Source organism: Podarcis gaigeae (assembly GCF_964106915.1).
Source record: "Podarcis gaigeae genome assembly, chromosome: 5".
NCBI classification, from domain to species: Eukaryota; Metazoa; Chordata; class Lepidosauria; order Squamata; family Lacertidae; genus Podarcis; species Podarcis gaigeae.
In genome coordinates this window covers 65,533,792-65,556,266 of record NC_139681.1, presented here as the reverse complement: position 1 = coordinate 65,556,266, position 22,475 = coordinate 65,533,792, and the positions used below count along the sequence as shown (strand labels likewise).

At 42.1% G+C, this 22,475-nt stretch overlaps 1 protein-coding gene across 4 annotated transcripts; it reads right to left on the bottom strand.

The window, feature by feature from the left end:
* Positions 1-1,615: 1,615 nt before the first annotated feature.
* THAP4 (THAP domain containing 4) lies at positions 1,616-22,336 on the bottom strand. Of its 4 annotated transcripts, none has more exons than XM_083741860.1 (6): positions 22,168-22,336; positions 17,361-18,514; positions 10,327-10,486; positions 7,851-7,960; positions 7,568-7,671; positions 1,616-1,932 (listed from the first exon to the last, which is right to left on the bottom strand). In XM_083741860.1, exons 1-6 carry the CDS (start codon positions 22,248-22,250, stop codon positions 1,813-1,815), a joined length of 1,731 nt encoding a protein of 576 aa, XP_083597986.1. In that variant the 5' UTR covers positions 22,251-22,336; the 3' UTR covers positions 1,616-1,812. The 4 variants fall into 4 exon arrangements, with proteins under 4 accessions (XP_083597986.1, XP_083597988.1, XP_083597987.1 ...); XM_083741862.1 differs by having other exon boundaries at positions 17,361-17,542; positions 22,168-22,303; XM_083741861.1 differs by lacking the exon at positions 22,168-22,336 and adding an exon at positions 19,263-19,515.
* Between the last annotated feature and the right edge of the window lie 139 nt (positions 22,337-22,475).

Here is a 22,475-nt window from a genome sequence, read left to right as displayed (position 1 = left end):
GGGCAAAGTAAACGCCCTGACAAAACCCTGTAATCTATTATAATTCAGAGCCTGGAAAATCCCATTTTAAAAAGTCACCCTAAGGATCAAATGCTTAATTTAAAACTGTTGGTGTGTAGTTAATAAATGGAGCTGGAATAATGATCAGCAGATATTTGGGGAGCATTGTGCTTAGCTTATGGAATCAATAACTAAAAATAATATAACACTGGGAACAAACTAGTTTTGAATATTTACACTACTGTTCCTTCATCAATTCCATGTCAGTTTCCCCCTCTTCATCTAACTCTTCCTTCTTTTTTACATATATAACATGGTATGGGGGTGGGGGTGGGAGTGGGGAGGGTTGAAAGAGGAAGGGAGTGACCCTGAGATGAGATTGTGAAATACTCAGTAGTGTGTAAGACCACAAACATCTCTCTCCCACAGCAGTTCTCAGACAAATCAGTGAGGTTGTGGTGAGTGACATCCTTTTTCTAAAATAAAGCTTTTGCTTGGAGGAAGAAAATGGAAATAAAACCCAGTTTCAGAGGGCAATAGAGGATAAAGTCCAGGAAGCTGGATGCTATTAGACTTGTATAATTTTATACAACTCTGTTGTGACATTGTTTATTATGTTATGTGGGCTGGGTTTTTTTATTGTGGATTCTATTGTTGTAAACCTCCCATGGGCACTTTTTAATGGAAAGGCAGAAAAAAGCTAGCAGAAACTTGGCCATTTGTTTTAACATTTCCATTGCTATTTATTAAACATACCTATGTTTAATAGACAAGGCTTTTAAGGTGCAGTCACAAAGCCTCCATCAAGATCCACACATTGCCATAAAATTGTAATTTCCCCAGTTTCTCCCACTGTCCTACCACTGGGCAAACTGAACCAACTGCCACAGACAGGGTGGCAGTGGATTAGTGCCCTCTTGGTCTCGTTTCCCTTCTAAATCCACTCACACAGCTCCAATGGTGCTCTCTAGAGTGGCTGCATCTCCATGGCTCTCTTGAACGACTAAGCTCCTTCCTCAGGACTACATGGTGGACAGACCATAGTAGAATAATTAACTGAACATAGCAGAGTTATTTCCTGAGAATATGAAAAATCAACACAGCTCACACTAAAAGCAATGACTGAGTAGTGCAAGGAGCTTCCAGCCTGGAACAACCACAAAGCTGTAATGGAAGATAGTGCAATTGTTTTTATCTCTATCCCATACCTTTTGGTTAAGATCAAGTTATTACATGAAGCCATGAAGGAAGGAGTTCTTGTTTTACCCTATTCAACAGAACATGGGTTATATAAGAAACCTGAAAAAGATCTGGGCTCTCATCATGACTTGAGAAATTAGTTTAAAAAACAAAACATAGTCTCTCTCAGGATTGCTTAACTTCTTATAGGTATTTATCGGTTCTAACCATAGCCTGAATTTAATGAGAGGAATCCATGACCTCTTCCTTTGTATAAACCGTCTTGTTTGCAAACCATAAAGATTGCAAAAAGAAACTGAAGACAGAAGTCTCCCATCACCTCCATGCTTCATAAGGAAAAACTATCAATGCTTCTTTAACAAATGACAACATGGAGTCATTTCTAATTCAAGATAATACCATTCCAAGCTACACCTTTAAAAATAAAGGCTTTTTTATTGGCTTTTGGTTTTTTAAGTCTACCATTACAGAAACCTTAGAATAACTTCTTTCAGCAACTATAGTTTCTGCTGTCAGGTAGGAATTGGATCACAAAGATACAGTCACTGCTTCCAAGCTGCTTCCGTTTTCTTGGCCTCGATTCCTCTGTGGTGAAACAACCTCCTCTTTGTTTTAAGGAGTCACTTTCTTGTAGGTAATGTGAAGGTGCTGAGTCATTGGCTGCGTAGTGGTTGCCATGGAGACAGTCTGTTCTAGTTTCCCATCAGAATTGAGCCTGAATTTTCTAGTAATCTAAGGAGGGAAATAGAAAACACACGGCTTATTATTTGATCCTGTTTATAATTCAAGAAGAAAAACAGCAGCAAAGCAAACCACTGTCCAATGACTTGAACCAAATCTGTGTCCTCAGGACTAGGAAGCAAAATGGCTCATCCCTGCAAAATTCTACAGAGAAAATATGAAGGCCTGCTTATATTCCCACCACCCAAGTATTATTCAAGAGGAACAGATAATATATCCCATAAATCAGGAAAAAGGTGAACTATTTTGTTCAAGATTTTTGCTTATACAGTGGTACCTCGGGTTACATATGCTTCAGGTTACAGACTCTGCTAACCCAGAAGTAGTACCTCAGGTTAAGAATTTTGCTTCAGGATAAGAACAGAAATCAGGTGGCGGTGGCGGCGTGGCAGCAGTGGGAGGCCCCATTAGCTAAAGTGGTGCTTCAGGTTAAGAACAGTTTCAGGTTAAGAACAGACCTCCGGAACGAATTTACGTAACCAGAGGTACCACTGTATTTTGTACCAGGATCCTGTTCTGAGATCACTCAACCTTTCAACAACCATGGAGAGAAACACACAAGACAAAATAGTGAAGGGAAACAAAACCCACTGCTAATCATCTGTGATTGCTTTACTCAGCATTGTGCCTCATTTGAAAGCATCTTCTGCTTCCAATTTGCCAAGCTAGGGTTAAACCAAGTATGAGAATACGAAGGCAAGGAATTACAATGCTGAAATTGAAGAAAACTGTGATGGAGAAATGGATTAAACATATTAAATAAAGGGGAGAGGGGAGAGAATAGTTTAGAATTTGATAGCTATGGAATACTGGGGGTCTTGCACCAAACAGCCCATAAGTGTAAAGCAAGGCACTGTAGTCAGAGCACATTTTGGCAGAGGCCAAAAAGGTCCCTCCACTTATTTCAGTAAAAGATTTCTGCACACAATCCAAGATTTTGTGTATGCTAAATTGGTGCCCTTTACCCTTTTTTTGCCATAGTTAACATGGTTTTTAGAGAAGAGTGGAGATATCCGGGACTGTGGGATCCCTGCCAAAGAAACCCTGCCAAAAGTTATTTTGTTAAGTACAATTGCAGCAAAAACACCCACACCCCACCAATATGCAGCTATTGAAACAGAAAAACTTCAGCTCCATGAAAGCTCTTTAATACACTTGTTATTTCTAACCATATATTGTGAGGAAATGCAAACACAAACCGTGCCAGTAAAATCAATTTCCTGTCTTTATTTGAAGAGGTCTACAGAATAAAATACTTTCCCCCTTTTAAAACAAACTGCTGAATATTGGTAATTTTTACATAATCACCCAGGAAATGTATCCCAAACATTACAGGCAAGATAATCTGAGACAATGAAAAGGAGACATGGGTGAACTGGGATGTGTCTCCTGCTGCTCTCGCCAGCAATAGAAAGATTAGCTTGACCCCAGCAACTGGCTGGAAGACCTATAGCTTCTGGGAGTTTGCTTCCCCCATCCCTCCAAAAGGAACTCCTCAGCAACTCTAAGTTGCCCTGCAGCTGCAGAAATCCTTAAGGGAATGGATAGAACAGGATAAAACCTGAATAAACAAACCTCTGGTGTTATTGTTCCAGTGTTGGAACTGAATTAATATGAAGAGTGAGTGGTCTTGCTTTTTCATGTTCTTGATTTATCAGGGCCTTAATATTTAGTACAATTTACCTTTAATACATACTGATAATTACCATGCTTTTCAGATAACATGCTTTGCTGTTGAACCTTGTTTGTGTGTATTTTGCATTATAGGTGGGCTTGAGCACACTCAAACTGGAGATTATGAAATTGACTTGCTTTCACCAACCACAGCAAACGTCAAACATAGTTTAGTGTTCAAACAAGGTTACTTGTGGTTAATCTAAAATGGAAGTGGAAGTTTCTCATCTCCTTATGTTAGTGCTAGAGGAGAGGGGGAGGAAATAGCATATAAGCCAAGGGAGGAGAGGCCAGGCGTGTTCTTGTAATGCATCCAGTTACATTCAAATTGCAGCCTGTGACTTTCCCAACTCCAAATTCTACAATGCTTTGACTGGAAATTCAGGAGCTATTTTTATCAAATGTTTTTAACAGTGGCAAACCTTGACATCTCTTCAATGAACTAAGTGGTATGTTGCATTTTTGAAGCACCCACCCTCAGACAAGTCACTAGAATATAAACAGAAGTATACTGGAATGGACGCGGGTGGCGCTGTGGGTTAAACCACAGAGCCTAGGACTTGCCGATCAGAAGGTTGGCGGTTCGAATCCCCACGAAGGGGTGAGCTCCTGTTGTTCGGTCCCTGCTCCTGCCCACCTAGCAGTTCGAAAGCACGTCAAAGTGCAAGTAGATAAATAGGTACTGCTCTGGCGGGAAGGTAAACGGCGTTTCCGTGTGCTGCTCTAGTTCGCCAGAAGCGGCTTAGTCATGTTGGCCACATGACCCGGAAGCTGTACACCGGCTCCCTCGGCCAGTAAAGCGAGATGAACGCCGCAACCCCAGAGTTGGTCACGACTGGACCTAATGGTCAGGGGTCCCTTTACCTTTACCTTTATACTGGAATACTGTTAGCATTGCTTTGCCACAGATGCAGGGTACTTACATAACAATGTAGGTTAAATGTACCAATAAATTAAATTAGTTCCACAGTCCAAAATTATTCAAACTATTTTAACATTATGTATTGGACAGCTATAAGCAACAGGGATATAAAAGGGTGAATGTTTGTAAACAAGCAGTTTACAAAAGGTCACAAATAGATATTCTGAGTATCTTTGTGGGATGTGGTTTTGTTGTTAGGCAATAGTCAAGAAAAATGAAAAATGTAAGGGTCCGGTGTATGTAGGCTCGTTTCGGAACATCTGTGAAATGTGGGATCATTATATTTTTAACTGGCCACCGAAATTATACATTAACTAAATGGTTAAAAACTCTTTTATACGGATGCTAAGAGTTGTAGCCCAATAACATCTAGAAGGCACTAGGTACCCCCACCCTGGGGCCTCACAATTACTTTTTTATTTTAATAAAATCCTCTTTCTTTATAATTCATAACATTACATAATTCTGCATATCTGGGAGCTTGCTGTTATCTAGAAATGAATCCCTGACTTTGAGTTGCCTCATTTAGCTTCCAAACTGATTGACACTCAGTCACCTGAGTTCATCTTCAGTAGAAACAATTGGGATCTGTAACAGAATGTTCTAATGTATTATCATTTCCTAATAGGACTCCTCTTGTTCAGGGTTCAAGCCAGTCAGTTTGCTCCAGGGAGCCTTCCACCTATCAGTTCCCCACTTTTTTCTTTCAACTGATACTCAGCTTTCCATGGCCACTGAACATGTTTGCTTTAATATATAGTTGTGTCCTTCTGTAAATCTTGGTGTTCCACTGAATGTGCCAATGCCTCCCTCTTGTTTCTCAGTGGCCCCATTTCTGTTGCCACTCACTACCCAAGTTAAGGTTGACAGTAGCCCTCTCTCAGCAGCTGCCCTTCTACAAAATAGACAAGACCTTTCATTTCTCTGTCATTTATCTGACCTCAATATTTTTTTCAGGTCCTCTATTGCTGTTCTCGTTTTACCTCTTCTACCAGGTGCTTAATGCATTTTTTAAAAATTGGCACAGATCTCACAGTAGAATGAAATATGAGGATGAACAGAGCTACTTTAAATTTTATAGAAGCAGACTGTCTACTTGACTTTGTCTTTTTTCTTCCCCAAGGGAATGTGTTTGCTCTGCTAAGCTCTTCAACTGCAAGAGTCAAGGCTGCCTGATGAGGAATAATACTCCAAGACCTTGTGCAGTGCTACCAAATAATAAAAATTATTATTAAAAGAGCAATATGCCTTTTACTGGAGAGCCAGTGTGGTGTAGTGGTTAAGAGCAGTGGACTCGTAATCTGGTGAACCGGGTTCGATTCCCTGCTCCTCCACATGCAGCTGCTGGGTGACCTTGGGCTAGTCACACTTCTTTGAAGTCTCTCAGCCCCACTCACCTCACAGAGTGTTTGTTGTGGGGGAGGAAGGGAAAGGAGATTGTTAGCCGCTTTGAGACTCCTTAGGGTAGTGATAAAGCGGGATATCAAATCCAAACTCTTCTTCTTCCTTACATGAAATTATGTGAACAACATGAAGAGGAAAATATGTATACAAAGAAAAAAGAAAAGAAAAGGGAGGGAGGGAGGGACAGTCCTACGAAGAGAAGAGACCTGTTGGCTAGAAGTATGAGAAATTCTTGGACAGATGAAATCCTTGAGATCAGGTAAGAAAGTGAGGGGTCTAGCAACATTATTATTATTTTTTACAATGCCTATGAACAGTCACAGCCTGCGGAGCCAGCAAGCACTCCATCAGCATGGTGTTTTCTTGTGTTGCCTTCTAACAGAGCAGAGAAAGTGGTGGCAAGCACCAAGATAAATGTGCCTCCTTTCATCCAAGTCATAATTAAGGCTCAGCAGGGTAAACAGCCCAGGGACAGGACATTTCTGTCTCTCTACAAACCAGGGGCCTTCCCAGGGCAGACATCCATATTAAAATAGCCAAAGGACACCTGAGGACAATTTTTGTCTCTTCTGTATAGCATCAGGCCAGCCAGAGAGAAACCTACTATTCAATTCAAGAGGAAGGAAAAGTCAGGACTGTTGAAAGACTGGGAATGTCTGGTACAAAATACTGAAAATTTGTTCCTGCTTCTGAAACCCCAACCAACCAGTCTTGTGGGGGCAAATGAGGGTCCCCAAAATTAGGTAACCACAGCCTTGACATGTGCCACAGAGGTTGTTGGCAGGAGGGAGAATATTCACTAAAATATCCTATCAAGTCAGGGGTACACATTCTGGTCAGAGTTTTGCAACTCAGAGTATGAGCAGTTTCTGCTAATGTAACTATCAACCAAGCAGTGCTGCTGCCAATCTGTGGGGAGGCAGATTGATAGAAAGGTCTGCTGGGTACAAAAATCGACAGATATTGGAAATAAGTTACAAAAACTAGGTAGGGCTGAAGAGAATGTCAAAGTTAAAGGCTTCCTGGGGCATGCATGAGTGAGACACTTATCCAGTGAGGCCCTGCACCACTCTTTCTGATTAGCTATATAACTGCAGGCACATCTCCCTCTCCACCCTTTTCCTGTGTGAGATCATAATCCTTGGCCATATCTGGGACCTCTTGTGGTCTAAGTGGTTCTACTGTACTAGTGAGTTCAAAGGGCCCCATCACGAGTCTGCTTTCTGCCATGTGGAGATGTGGAGCTATAGGAAATTTGGGTTCTAGTCTTGATGCTCTTCCTACCTTCAGCATCTAAATAGCTGCCGCTGCCAGAATACACAAAAGCTTTCTTGTAGTCACTTCAGCATCTCCTTTCTGCAGGAACTGAACCCTATCTGTTTTATCCCCCAAATTTCGGTAGTTGTTTGCAGTCTGCTTGCCTGCAAATCCTTAACCACTGAAGTTCATAGCTACAGATGTTAGTTGCTCTCTCCTGCTCTTTAGTGGTTTCTTTCGAGCTGCCCATTTCACCCTGTGTGCATGCCCTGGGTTGGGAGATCTCATATAACTCTTCAGGCAGGCAACAGAATGCCGAGTACGGATTTGTCATACCAGTTCAGCTGGACCACACTTAAATATACTCACTTGCTCTACATGGGGTTTCTTGGCAAATGAGATCCTTGCTACAGAGTGGGAAGCTATAGAAAGCTCCTGCCCATTAACCTCTCCTTCCTCCACCTCTACCAAACCTGGATCAAGAAGAGAAATTATTAATACTGACACAGTTCATAGAGCTGGAATACAAGACAACACTTGGCAAGAAAGATTTGTTGAAAGTACGGCATCAAGCCACTTTCTGACTACTTTAAGGGAAGCTGGTTTTAAAGCAGAAAGAGGGGGAAACCTGCTAATGTAATTAGACTAGTACCTGTATTCTGAGCACTGATGAAGGCCACCTTGTTAGTATCAGGTTTGATGCGGATAAATCCACATTCTCGGTGCATCGGTTTCCTCGTGTCTGGATGGAAGGCGTTGAATCTATTAGGATAGGAGGATACTAACATTACCATTCCTCTATAAACCCATCCTCAACAGCTTTTTCAGAATCATCTGTATGAAATGAAAATAGCGCTCCCATACCTGTCCTCAACAAACAGTAAATCCGAAGTCCCATTTAAGAAGCATAGGATCATATTCAATGCAAGTCCTATTCAGAATAGACCCACTGATGTTAAGGGCATTTCTAACTTATGTTCACTCACATATGGCTGAAGATAGTTTCTTGGATATCTTTTTTCCTATCTTGGAAATTTGTACATTCTTTTAACTATGCACTGCATATTTGCCTGTCCCATTAGATACTTGTCAGAGTATATTTTTCATATTACTTGGCAACTCCGGCAACTCCTAATAAGGAATATTGAGGTGTACCTGTCACCGCAGAAATAGTATGACAGTGTTCTTCTTCCTCTACATAAAACGCTGCAGTTATACAAGTTTCCTTACACATAGCACTCCTGAACAGTTCTTTTAAAAACTACAGAACTGTGCTAGTAAAAAAAAGTGCTGATTTTATACATCAGGTCCCAATGTCATGTTGGCAGCAAATAATGCTTTCTTCTATAACCGCCCTATTACCTCTCCCATATTTATGATGTTTCTGGATCATTTCCTACATTGCATTTCTGCAGAGGTCATGCAGAGGAAGAATGGATGCTCACTTTTGGCCTAAATAGTCCCCAAGGAGCTAGGCAATTTTGCCATTTACAGAATCAGCTGGCAAGTAATATTTTAAAACACAACTCTTTCTTTAAAGCAATGTTATAGGGGTTCAAATCTTCCCAATTAGTGAAAATCCGTATTTCAGCTGGGCAATTCAGCAGAAAGAGTTATGCAACTAGAATAGGCATGTGGCATAGTGCATTAAATTCCAAAGCATACTGAACCGACCACTTTTTAGAGGATATAAAAACTAGCAGCTTTAACAAGTGCTCCCCCCCCCCAAAAAATAGGTGCCAGTATTCACCACAAAGTTGTAACAGTAAGTGCCACAGTTTTCAAAAACAACAAAAAGAGGGGCTGGTACTGTGTACCCTTGAGTACCTCCGGGGGGGGGGGCGGGGGAAGCCATGGCTTTGAGAAAATAGTATCATGCATAATTGCAATCATTGAGGAGGTGTTTGTTTATCTTTACAACAGCATAAGGGGAATATCCTTTCAACTCTCAAATTTCACTTTCCATTTTAAGAACACAAAAGACTGCTCAAAATTCTAAGAAAAACTGTTTTCCTCAAAACCAAAACATGTTAGATTTCCAACTTTCCATTTGTGCTTATATAGAAATGCATCTTTTTTGAGTCAAGAGAGCTGGAAAAATTTCAAAAATATATTGAAAAAATCTTTGTAATGCCTGGAGGATAATAAATCATACATTTGATCACACCCACTTGCTTGGCTCTGGAAAAAACATTCCATTCCCAGGCTACCAGGAAGGACCCCATTAAGCACTTAAGCCAACTACAAGAAAGCGTCCAGAACTACTATATTACAACATCCCATATGACCACTGTTCTCCCGCAACACATTCCTATGCCATTGAAGCCCCTTCAATCTATCCATCATACAGCCACTGCTGCTTTCTCCCACCTAATGTGACAGACTTGTATTCAACAAATCACCTGGCAGCCATGCATAAAAGGAATTCCATGCGGGTGAATAACCAGGCTGGTGGAGGAGGGTCATCTCCAGTAGAAGGCCAAAGTTTGAGAAAAAACTCCTCTTAGCAGGGCAATATAAATGTTGCTGATATTTTGGGGTCTTATTTACAAAGTTTATGATCCCTAGACACCCAATTCCTTGGTGAACCCACAAACAGTTGCATAGCACCTTCACCCTGCAGCCACCTCTGCCTCTTCCACCATCTGTCCTGCTGTTACCTTTCCCTGGCACACACAGGATGGGGGCACTGGGAGGCAATGGGAAGCAGGGGGAAAAGCAAGATCTTAAGGGGCTTTTAAAGATTTTGCTGCCTATTAAGAAAGTAAAGTGCCTGGGAACTCAATTTTGCACTAGAATTACTAGTAGGGATATGGAGATGTTATATTGCCTGCACAGTTACTTCTGTCCTTTCATTTATGTTTGAGGTCTTTAAGAAAACTGACTGCATAGCTAAGGATGACAACTAAATGTAAAAATCTATGTGGCGATAGGTTAATAGCTGCTTAGCAGCTTCTGAAAAACAGGATGTCTATTTCTAGGAAGAATTTGATTTATATTCTACGCACTGATTTTATTTAAATTGATTCTTAGCTTGTACCTCACTAACAGTCTCATTTGATAAACAACACAGATTATTTTAAGGTGTCCCGGTTGTGGGAAAACCCCTCAAAAATAAGGAAACTTACGAAAAGTTCAGCATGGGTTGCCCCACGTGAGAGATGCACACTTCTTCGAGGTATTGAAAGGGCTTCATTGCAGGGAAGGTACCATCTCCTGGGGGGTCTGACAGCCAGGTGCCCAGCATCCAGGAGAGAGGCTCAACCACAGGGTTCAACTGCGGGGTTTCTGTGAGAAGAGAGAGACTGAGGATAAGAAAACTGCACCAAGACTTTGGGCAATTAGCTCTTACCACGTCAATGTTGATCAACTACTTTGCATTGGTGAGACAGTTCCCAGTAGCCATGTTGCGTGTTCTACTATCCTCTTTCATTTTATCTGTTTTTATCCAGCTCTGGCCACATGAGAGTTGAGGTGGGTCAAAAGTTCAAAACAAATTTCATATTTTACAAACCTGGTTCAAAATAAAATTTTGACTAGCTATGTGCATATAGGCTCCTTGACCATTTCTTACCCGCCTCAGGGTCAAACTATATGTTACAAAAAAGACTTGCAATCAAAGCAGCAATGCTGGGGAAGGGCATAATTACATCAAAGAAAAACTGCTGGAATGTTCACAGTCCTGAAGAGAAGAAGAAGAAGAAATAATAATACAAGTATGTCATTTTCCTAAATGAGGCTAACAAATTTTCAGGCATGGAAAAATTTCAGCTGGAAAACCAGAGCTGGGCAAAGCTGTACACACCCAAGTCCCCTTCATATTAATACTGAATGTGCTGCCACACATTCAAATAGCTATATATGTGTACACAAAGAGCTACTAGCTATATACAAATAACTGTATCAATGGCAAGCATTATTTTAGACAGAGAAAGCAATGTCATAACAAAGCTATAACCTATAAGTTGGGAAACACAAGTAGGAACCAGAACAAAGCATTGTAGTCTTCCCTGCTTCCTAACAGGAATGGTCCCATTCAAGGCTCAAGCCAGATGAATGAGTGATTGATGATACACAAGGCTGACATAACTATGCTTTGCATGAACACCTGACCTCAGCGTTCTCAAGTGTCTGCTAACGTCCAGCAGTATCTGATTTTCTTGTTCTTTGATGATAGATCAAATAATAATAAGATATTGGTATGGTAAAATGGATGTTTTTTATAATTAAATTACCATTGTAACTCTTCAATATAGTACCCCTGTCTACAAGCACCCAAAGCACACTTTCTTTAAAAATGAACACAGAATTCTACAGACTGGCTTGTCCTTTTAAAAATTTGGCTGCTCCATGCAAGATGGCAAGCACTCCATGCAAGTGGTATAGTACTGCAGGGGCAGGCAGGGACAAAACACTTATTTTGCATCAGGGACAATATCTGTGGGTTAAACCTCAGAGCCTAGGACTTGCCAATCACAAGGTCAGCGGTTTGAATCCCCGTGACAGGGTGAGCTCCCGTTGCTCGGTCCCTGCTCCTACCAACCTAGCAGTTCAAAAGCACGTCAAAGTGCAAGTAGATAAACAGGTACCGCTCCAGCGGGAAAGTGTACGCCGGCTCCCTCGGCATTTAAAGCGAGATGAGTGCCGCAACCCCAGAGTCGGTCACGACTGGACCTAATAGTCAGGGGTCCCTTTACCTTTACTAGGTATAATTTTATTTTATATGGGGTGCTTTCCAATTGCTGAAAGCAGAGTAAATAAGAATTCTTTTTGTTGTGAAGAAATTATAACTTGTGAGTTTATATTTAGGTGCTCTTTTTATTATTTCAGTTTATGTACTAATGTCATGCTTGTGTTGGGCAAGTCTATTCTTTTTCAATTTTTTTAAAAATACAATCAAATGGGCATAAAATGATATTTCAAAGCTAACTTTATTCTACATAGAGCAGTGAGAAGTGTGATGGGTGATGAGCTATTCTGAAAAGCTCTTCTTTATCTGGGCAATGAAATCTCTTTTCCTTCCATCTCCTTAAGCATAAAATGGTGGCAATATTTATGACAAAGCACAATTTCCATGCAATTACGGTAGTATAAGGTCATGCAAAAGTCTGAACTCTCTTCCTTGAAGAACATATGCTGTTTATAACAAAGAGACTTGTGGCAACTTGAAGACTAAGAATTTATTATGACTTAACTTTTGTAGACTAGAGTCCATTAATTTATAAGAGGATGAAAACAGGGAAGCTTGCATAGCTGAAAATGTGGTTTTTGCTACCACCTAGTGGCTCAAGTAATAATACAGCAATTCAAAGCAGCCTTCCCTGAAAGGGTGTAACATGGATCCATAATACAGTATCTGCTCCTTTTATGTTGTTATTTTTGTCACTTTTGTTACCTGGAATGGTATCACTAAATGAGAACAAAGAATAATTGAGAGGTCACTACTGGACCTTCCAGATTCACTACATTAAGAGCTCATCTAAATACGCTTGTAAAGTTCCAAAGGCACTGAATCCTTTGCAGTTGTATCTTCACGACAAATTCCATTGCAACACATGCAATTTGAAAAGGAATAGTGGACTGCAAAAAAGATTACAACCTTTCTCTTCGATTTGTACTAAGAGGTTGTTGGTCAGAGATACCAGAGCAAGCTGACTTAAAACTGAAATTCAACTCAAAGTTATTCAACTTATCATCCAGCCGGGACCGGTAAGTATATCTATGTTAATTTTTACTCTAATGAAGAAAGAATGTGAACTGAAAATTCGTGCAAAATGTTAGATGACTAGCTGGTCAAAAATCTTATCTGATTCATAATCAGCTACCTTTTCTTTTTTTTAAACACACAGATAATCCCAGGGTGTTTTACAGTACATCTCCTTCCTCATTCTCAACCTTTCATACAGTACATGTTAAATGTCATATTGTGCAACTCCAAAGCACACATATTGCCTTGGAAAATCTCCTTAAAAACAAGCAATAAGTTGATTCTAATAAGATATATTTGATTCTACCGCTGTATGGTCTGTTTTGATTCCTATTCTTAATTCCTATTTTAAAACTATTTAAAGTAAACTCTGTATAGGTTTTTTTTATTAAGCCATATATAAAACTTGCTAAATAATGCATATATTATTTTATTGTACTTTCATTGTTCACCCCTGAGGGTGGCCAAGAGTGTTTGTTAACGAAGTTCCCCTCTCACCATAAACAGAAGTTAACTGAATAGGAAGGTTGTGGGCTTTTCCCTGTTTTACTTGTAAACTTTTACCCATGATGAAGAGATAACAGAATCACAGAATTGTATAGCTGGAAGGGACCACAATGGACATCTAGTCCAACCCTCTGCAACGCAGGAATCGATTGCCCAGCGTGAGGTTCGAACCCACAACCCTGAGATTAAGGGCGTCATGCTCTACTAACTGAGCTATTTGGATCAAGGGAGCGAGTGCATAATTCTGAGGTCTCATTCTGAATACAATCCCATGGACCATATAGCAGCTCCAAGTAAAGTTGCAGAGTGCAGGTGCACTGTGCTCTGTTGAGATAACAGATCTCTGCACACAAAAGCTGAGAACAATAGCCTGCAGGATAATTTAAATAGGCACGAAACTTAAGAAGAGCTCAAATGCAACCCAAATCTCCGTTTTCAGAATGTCTTAAGTGTTTCGGTAAAAGTGTTAAGCATTTTAGACTGTACCTGTGTCTGTTTCAATGCTGGCCATATCGTGCAAGATTATTTTTAGCTTGTTCACTCTAGATCGCTTATCATTCCCTAGTCTCCAGGAACACTGTGATGCAATCTAGTAAGACAAGACAGGAAACAACCTTGGGACTCTAGACAGAGGTTACCCCAGTGTATTCTGGGACTTGTAGTTTAGCTTAAGCAAGCTATGGAGAGAAGAAACCTACAAGTATGGCATATATTGTGACTCATAATTCCTTTCTGGCTACTATTGCCTTTTCATAGACAGAGGATAAGCTACATAAAGGAAGTTAAAGGCAAACATATATGTATTTACATTCGAGTTTTATCAATTAGTACAGATGGCGTTCATTTTGTGCAGAGGTTCCGTTCCCAGCCCCTGCACACATTGGTGGAGTGTGCGTAAGTGTGTCCCTGCCCATTATGCTCCACCCAGTCCCCATTCTTCTCTCTTCCAGGTCCAAAAGGACCTGCATGTCAGTAATTGTGCACTGATTGGAGATGCCTAAAATGGTTGCCACCTGTATAGATGATTAGCAAAATTCTACTTGGAGCCTTTGCTGCAATGCAAAGGGGAAAACATAAAGCCAGGGGAAGGCTTTACATATACACATTTGCAAATAATATGCGTCACAGCAATAATATTGCATACCCTCTACCATGTCCCAGAGGAAAACCGGGACACACATCTTTCAGGGCCATGGAGTCACGTGACTTGTGCAAGAGCACAGCCCCCCAAAATGGGATGTCCTGCTTAAATCGAGACAGTTGAGGGGTATGATATTGCAGATTAGCAAAATTGCATCAGTAATTCATACAAATTGAGATTTTGTCAGGCAAAGTTACATACTGAGCCTACAACTTTGTCCTTCGTTTCTTTCATTCTTACGAGACTAAGTAATCTGTAAGTAACAGTGTCCACACAGAAACATATTCCTTGTTTCTCTACAGAGCACACACAAAACAGCTAACAACTGTTCAAAACATCCATCAGAAGTTGTTGTTGTTGTTACTAAGGTTATTACCTGCCCTTCACCAGCAGGTCCCAGGGCAAGTTACAACAATTTAAAATTTAAAACTGTTAAAGCAAATTACAGTCGGGAATAGCCTGATCACTGCCAGCAAGGTCCTGCCAGCTAGAGTTGGTGGGAGTTGTAGTCCAACAGGTGGGGACCCAAGTTTGAGCAACACTGGCCTAAATCAGCAGGGGAGGCTAACCTGTGGCCCTCCAGATGTTGCAGGACTACTTCTCCCATCACTGGCCATGCTGCCTGGGGTTGGTGGGATGGCCACAGCTGGACAGCTACAGGTTACACACCCCTGGTCTCAAACCCTCTGGTAGTAAATAGGTTTTGTATATGAATTCTGAACGCCTTCATCACAATCCAGCCATGAGAGGTATGCACATGCCACCTCTCCCTTATCCCCTTATAGGCAAATGACTTCCACTGACCTCTTTGGCAGCAAGGAAAGGAGAACGTGTGGCAAAACCTTCCACAGTCCTCAGTGGCTAAAGTGTTTTACCCTACCTCAGCTTACAGATCTTCTTCTCCAATGGGGAGATGTTCCAAGTAAATTTCAGGCAAAATTTGGCTAGTATACCTAGACAACCTTGATGTGAGGATTAGGAAGGAAGTTCGGCCCCTTCTCCTCCGGGGCTCTGAGGATTTTGGTGCACACATACAAACACACTCCACTGGAACACCTGACTTGCCAGGTCTTGGCCACATCAGCATTACTGAATCTGCACTGTCATTCCACTGTCTGCTTCCTGAACACAAGAAATGGCCTAAGGCAGGAGCGCTCAAGGACCATATTATCTCACAGGAAATCTTCCAAGGTCATATGCCAGCAGCAGGTAAGCCAAAGGCAACAGATGTGACTCTTACCTTTTGTTGCCAGGCAAAAACATTCACTTGGCTTTTAACTATATATGGGCTTTTTCTGTGGGCGGTCTTTTTTATGCTGGATTTAATGTATGTATGCTTTTGGTTTTTTTCCTTAAAACACTGTAAGTCACTTTGTACAGTAAGCTACATTCCTGCCATGCAAAAGTTAGAGGTTTTGTACACACACATACACATGGTTCTTCATTCAGAGAAGGATACATTCCAGCCAGGCAAAAGCATGCAGAGGATGCAGGGCTAGTGATGAGTGTGGCCTGGGGGGAGCTCCATGGGATGGCTAGAAATGCCTAGAGGGCTGCAATTGTCTTGCAAGTCTATGGCTTGAGCGGCATTTTTTTTTTAAAATAATGCATCTTATTTTGGGTATAACCAACCACAGAGCCTAGAACTTGCCGATCAGAAGGTCGGTGGTTCGAATCCCCACAACTGGGTGAGCTCCCATTGCTCGGTCCCTGCTCCTGCCAACCTAGCAGTTCGAAAGCACATCAAAGTGCAAGTAGATAAATAGGAAGGTAAACGGAGCTCTGGTTCACCAGAAGCAGCTTAGTCACGGTGGCCACATGAGCCGGAAGCTGTATGCCAGCCCCCTCGGCCAATAAAGCGAGATGAGCGCTGCAACCCCAGAGTCGGTCACGACTGGACCTAATGGTCAGGGGTCCCTTTACCTTTACTTTACCTTTTACAGTGTACCAACTGCATGTCAAATGGTGATTGAACTGTGTTTGGGTATAAGAAAGCTACACATTCAGAGGGAAAGCGTGCTGAGAAATCATGATATTCATAAATGAGAGGTATATGATGGATAAACCGGATTCCCAAGCAACTTTCAAACAAATTTTAAAACTGCCATATTAATGACTCACCCATAGGCAGTAATGCAAACAATCGAAACCCCTAAAATGTAATTCTAAGGACAATATTCCTCCTCTCCTCAAATTTCAGAGCACTGGTACATGGCGTATGGGTGGGCAATGTACGTGTGAATGTTTCGGTTAGGGTGGCCAAGTGCAAAAGAGGGTAGGACGCCTGCAGCTTTCCTAGTTGTATAAAAGAGGAAATCTCAGCAGATGTGGCTTGCATAACAAGCCACACCTGCTGCTAAAATTCTCTTTTTTACATGACAATTTAATGTGTGGGTTGCTTGGCCTGTTTTGCACCTGACGATCCTAGTGTCAACAACAAAGAATAAGAGTTTGCAAGCAGTTTCATTTTCAAAAACTGGATGCTATATCACCAATAATAATAAGGTATTTTTAAGGAAATGGGCAGAATTCACCTAACACGGACTTCCGCTAGTGCAATGGGACATCCTGCCCTCTCCTCTCACTGCGTGCCCCCTGAAATTGGCTCGAGGGGCAGTTGGGGGAACCCACAGATCAACACTGAAGGGGAGAAAGAGGGGCAATGGTTCCATCTGGCAAGCTGCAATGCATACAGTGTGTGATTGTTCATTATAACGCAACATTGAATCCCACCCATTATATTTAACTAAATGGCTTCATATTTTTATATCAGTTTCGCCCTGGCTAAGAGTGCAGAAGATACTGACCACAGTCCTGGGACAGCAGGTTGCTCAGGCATGGGAAATTGATCCTCTTCAGTTCATCTAGTTTTTCCTTCAGCTTTCTAACTTGGCTGTCGGAGCGACTGATCTTTTGTCTCAACTGCTTTAGCTCTCCATTCTTCTTCTCTACCTGCTCTCTCAAGCAGCACACTTGACTTTTGCTCTGCCTAGAGGAGAAGCAATACGAATGCAGGGAATCAATGAGCTTGCAGGCTCCTGAAGCAGACATGATGACCTCATTGATGGACATGGGGTTGGCATCCGTTTCTCCCTTCTGACCTACAACAGCTTCTGTTGCTGGCTTAGGGGTCAGATCTGCAGGAGAAGCAGACATGTTCTGGGAAGGTTTCTGAGGGATAGCAGTGAGAGAGGAAGTAGAGGAGGATTCTGTTAAACTAGTATCCTGCTCCAGAGTGTTGCTACTACAGCTTGGATCCGCACTTCTCCTTAACCTTTTCCTTTCTAGTTGCTCTTTTGGAAAAGATGACCTCTCTCTAGTGTGCTTGGAGAAAAAGCTGTAAGAGTGAAGGGAGCCAATAAATTTGCATGCACCAGACACAGGAGGGGTGAAGTCATCCTCCGATATACCACTTTTGTCCATTTTCAAATTCCCAGAATGGATAACTGCTTCAGAACAATCCTCCAGAGTCAGTTTTCCTGGCTTATTTTGAGTCACTTTTGTGACTAGGTTATCTGCTAACATCCTCCTGAGGGAGCCTTCAAGTTGGTCCTGGAAATTTTCTCCCTGCTCTGACATTGACCTGATTTCAGCTTGAAGAGTCACTTGCTCTATTTCTTGAGTCCCGTGAACTATCAAGTTTTGGTCAGATGATAAGATTCCCTCAACTACCTCACCGCTTCCTTCCTTTGGTTGATCACCATCTCCTTCTAGAGTCTGACTTGCTATTTTCCTCCTCCTTTTGACATAATCCCTGCTCTCCCCTCTTTTCTCTGAAATATGGAAGATGGTTGGCACAGCTGTGGGCTTGAGCAGCCGGTGCTGGTCTTCGTGCCGTTTTGAAAAACTGTCTTTAGTAAAGTGCTCGCTGCAAAGAAAGGAATACTTGGTGGGAATCCAGTTGTCCCGCTGAACTGCTTTTAACCACTGGATCAGTCTCTTTGAATCCTTTAAGGGAAACCTTCAAAACAGTGTAAAGGAAAAGCATTACTGTGTATGCTTTTTGCCTAGAGCTTTTCAAAGTAGCTTATACATTGAGTTACGTTTAAGAGCAACCTGAATTTTATAAAAAGACAGTCTGTTAAGATTACATTGCAGGGCGCAGAACTATGCAGCAGTAATTACATTTTCTACAAATCAAAATTTGTTATGCATGTTAATTCTCTTTCAGCTTTGAACCTATTCGTTCATTTTAAAAAATGCAGTAACTCTGGACTAACTGAAAACGGTTCTTCAAACAGAAATACATACAATTCAGTAACATTGAAGACAGTTAAAATATTTTTATCATTTAGCCACTTGCAAACAATTCTTACAATCCAACCAGCAGATTTAAATGAGCTGCCAAGTGCTATGCTAAAGCTGCAACTCCTATGCAGGGTTGGATATGGTTAAGCCTATTTCTTTCCAAGGGGCTCGGACTCACCTAACTTTGCATTAGGTCAGGCTGAATGATAAGAGCAGCTGGACAGATGGGTCTTCTACAGGGAAAGTACCATAGTAAGGGCACCACCACTGGTAATCTATTGCTGAACTTTATATGGTACCCTAGTTAGGTTATCCCTGCTATACCTTAAGTCTAGATTTGGGAGTTTAGCAGCTAACCATATCACAATGTATTTGTACCAGTAAGAAATATATGTCTATCCCTGACCTAATATGGAGTTATGCAGTCTTCCAGCTTAGTCTGAGATCACTGACCCATCTACCTCAACAACTTTATCCTCAGATGGCACATAAATACCCTTCTACCTTCCTTCCCAGTGCAGTGCGAGATGCAGACAAATAAGAGGAGAGGATGGGGAGACACTGCTGGGGTTACCACTCTTCACTCTGGGGAAGAGAAATTGTAAGCCACACCAAATAATGTGTGTGTATTTATCTGTTTGCCTGTGTCTTGGTTCAGGCAGAAGTGCATCTGAAGGTACATCAAGTGTTGCTGACGGCACTATAGATCCTGATCAGCACTGTAAAGTTAAAAGAGCAAATAGTGTAAATAGAAAAACTCCGTCTGGCTCCACTATATCGGCGAGTTATCCATGATGAGAGAGGCAATCTAACCCATTAACCTGCTTTGTGAAACAGACTCTTCCAAACTGTAGGGAGAGAATATCAGGAAAGTTATAAAACAGTCTGAAATTACCACTTCAACACAAAGGCAGAAAAAATGGGTTTTCAGGTGTCAAGCCTTCTGATTCAATACACCTGACACTGAAAAGTTGGATGGAGACTATGCCAGTTTCTCATGTCTATCATGAGCAGACAAAATGCATTCTGAGAGCTAACAGGAAACCTGTGGTGCCACAGGCCTAAATGATCACCAATTGTGGGGGCGGCTTGCAGGATCTATTTTATGTGTGTGTGTTTTAATAGATCTCCAAGATTCTCCAACTGAAGCTAGGCAGGGGAGCAGGACATACTTTAACAATGAAGAAGTAATATGTTCAACTCAAAAATATGCTATATTTAACTCATTCAAGGAAAACTAGGATATAAGTGTAATAATAAATAAATAACATCAGCGTTATTGCTGATCTACTGCAAATTATATCTACTGGGATATCTTTATCCAAGTTTTGTTCCCCCATAGTGCAAAATGCCATTGTTAGTTGGCAACTTTTCCTTTTTCATCTATGTCCACTTTAGTATTAGTTACTGGTACTTATGTTACAACAGAAACTGCTGTCTCAATGCAGACCGTAGGTATTATAAAGTATTTATTTTGCTTAATTTAGATGTCATATCAAATCATGGGTAAGGAGGGATATAGTGCAATCCTCTGCAGGTTTACCAATGACTAAGTCTCACTATGATAAGTGCTTAGGATCTAACTATTATGGTTTAGCATGCTGACTGAATTGATATGTTGTGATTTGCAATCAGTCAGCAAACCAAAATTGTAAGTAATGGTTTGAAGTGTATCTGCATGTCATGTCTGAAACGACAAATTATAGTCATGGTCTTTGCTTCATTTCTGGAGTGCAAAGCAAAGGGAAAATGAAAGCAAACAGCTTTAAACCATGGTTTGCTTGTACATTGGAAGCTCAAAACATGATTTGGGCTCTAACCCACGCATAGGCAAACTCAGCCTGCCAGATGTTTTGACACTACAATTTCCATCATCCCTGACCACTGGTCCTGTTAGCTGGGATGATGGGCGCTCTGTGTCGGGGGCACATGAGGTCGTGTCCCAAAACATCTGGAGGGCCGAGTTTGCCTATGCCTGCTCTAATCTATGGTTAGAGCAAACCATGGTTTGGTGTACTATGATATCTGATGAAGTGTGCATGCACACAAAAGCTCATACCAATAACAAACTTAGTTGGTCTGTAAGGTGCTACTGGAAGGAATTTTTTTATGATATCTGAAGTAAGCCTGGGCTTTGACAAAAGCAATAGCTGTTGGTCATCAGTCCCACTTTAAGAAACAATGTAATGCTCTTTGCTACTCTCAATGACAGAACAGTTTATGCAATCTAAATCTGCATATAGTACAAAATCTGCATAGTACAAAAAGAAAAAAAACAATATGTGGGCAAAATTTGGAGGAGTATAACTCCCATCATCCCTGACCATTGGTCATGTTGGATTCAATTGACTAGACTCAGGAGTCCAACATCATGTGGAGGACCACAGATTCCACAGCTCTTCTCTAGATCAGAGACAGCACCCCTTTGCTGAGAATCTACCTTTTGCCCTGATTGTGAATTGGTTGCTGCTGGAAACAAAATGCTGGGCTGGATGAAATTTGCTTCTTTTCTCAATTTATAAATATATATTGTTTTCTCAAGTTATTTATAGTAAACTCTGCATATCTTTGCAACTTAGATATCTGTCATTTCTATATGCATGGGTGTGGCATATTACTTAACGCTAGGGAATTCTCTTCTTGCACGCTACCAGAAAAGCAAAAAATCAGGCATTTCTAATTGTTGCCATCTGCCGAGATGTTTGCTGCACACCTGATGGGCAAGTTGCTTTCTCCAATGGGTGCATACACCTTATTCCCAGAACTCTGACAGGACGAGACAGGCAAACTTACAAACAGGAAGGCTATGTACTCACACCTGCGCTCCACACCTTAAAAGTGGGGCTTACTTTTAGAGTTCAGCACGAACCCGCCCTGGAACCTGTTTTCAAAGGTTGCGCTTCTGCTATAAAACGTGGGAAAGTGAGGGACGGACGGGGCAATGTGTCATCATCATCATCACCATAAGGAAGCATGTGCAGAGTGCCTTGCTCTGCCTTCCCGGGGGGTGGGGGCACAGCCCTGACACACCTCTCTCAAAATTAGGTTAGGCGGCCGGATTGTATTGGCGGAAAGAACATGGATAAGGGATTCTCTTTTGTTCCTCGATCTGCCTGGGAGCGGGTGGAGGCGAGGTAATAAGGGGGGTGGGAGAGGATGCAAGCAGCCAGGTATGCGAGCGGGGCACCCCGTCTTGTTTCGTGGGGCATCAGCCCGTCAGGGTGCTGCAGGCGGCGGAGGAGGAAAAGCAAGAGGCTCCTCGCCCGTCTGCCCGACGTATGTCACGGAGAAGGAGATGGGCAGGGCTGCGCTCGAGTCGCCCTCCCAGCACCAGGTGCGACCTGTTCCTGCCCTCCCCCTGGTTACCTGTGGAAGGAGACGGCCGCTCGACCCCGGGGAGCTTTGCCCTGCCGGTTGGAGCAATTCAGCGCCGCGCAGCAGATCACCATCTCGGGAGGCCGCGCGGGCGGCCCTGCCTCTCCCCCCACCTCCTCCACCACCTCCTCCTCCTCCTCCCCCCCCCCCGCTCTGCGTCCGTACAACAAGATGGCGCAGCCTGTCGAGTCACCTCAGCCGCCTCGCCGCACCCTGAACGGCCACTTCCGTACGGAAGGAGCAGCCGTTTCACAGGGGCGTTCCTCAGGCGGCGTTTGGTCAGAGCGTACGTGTATCTA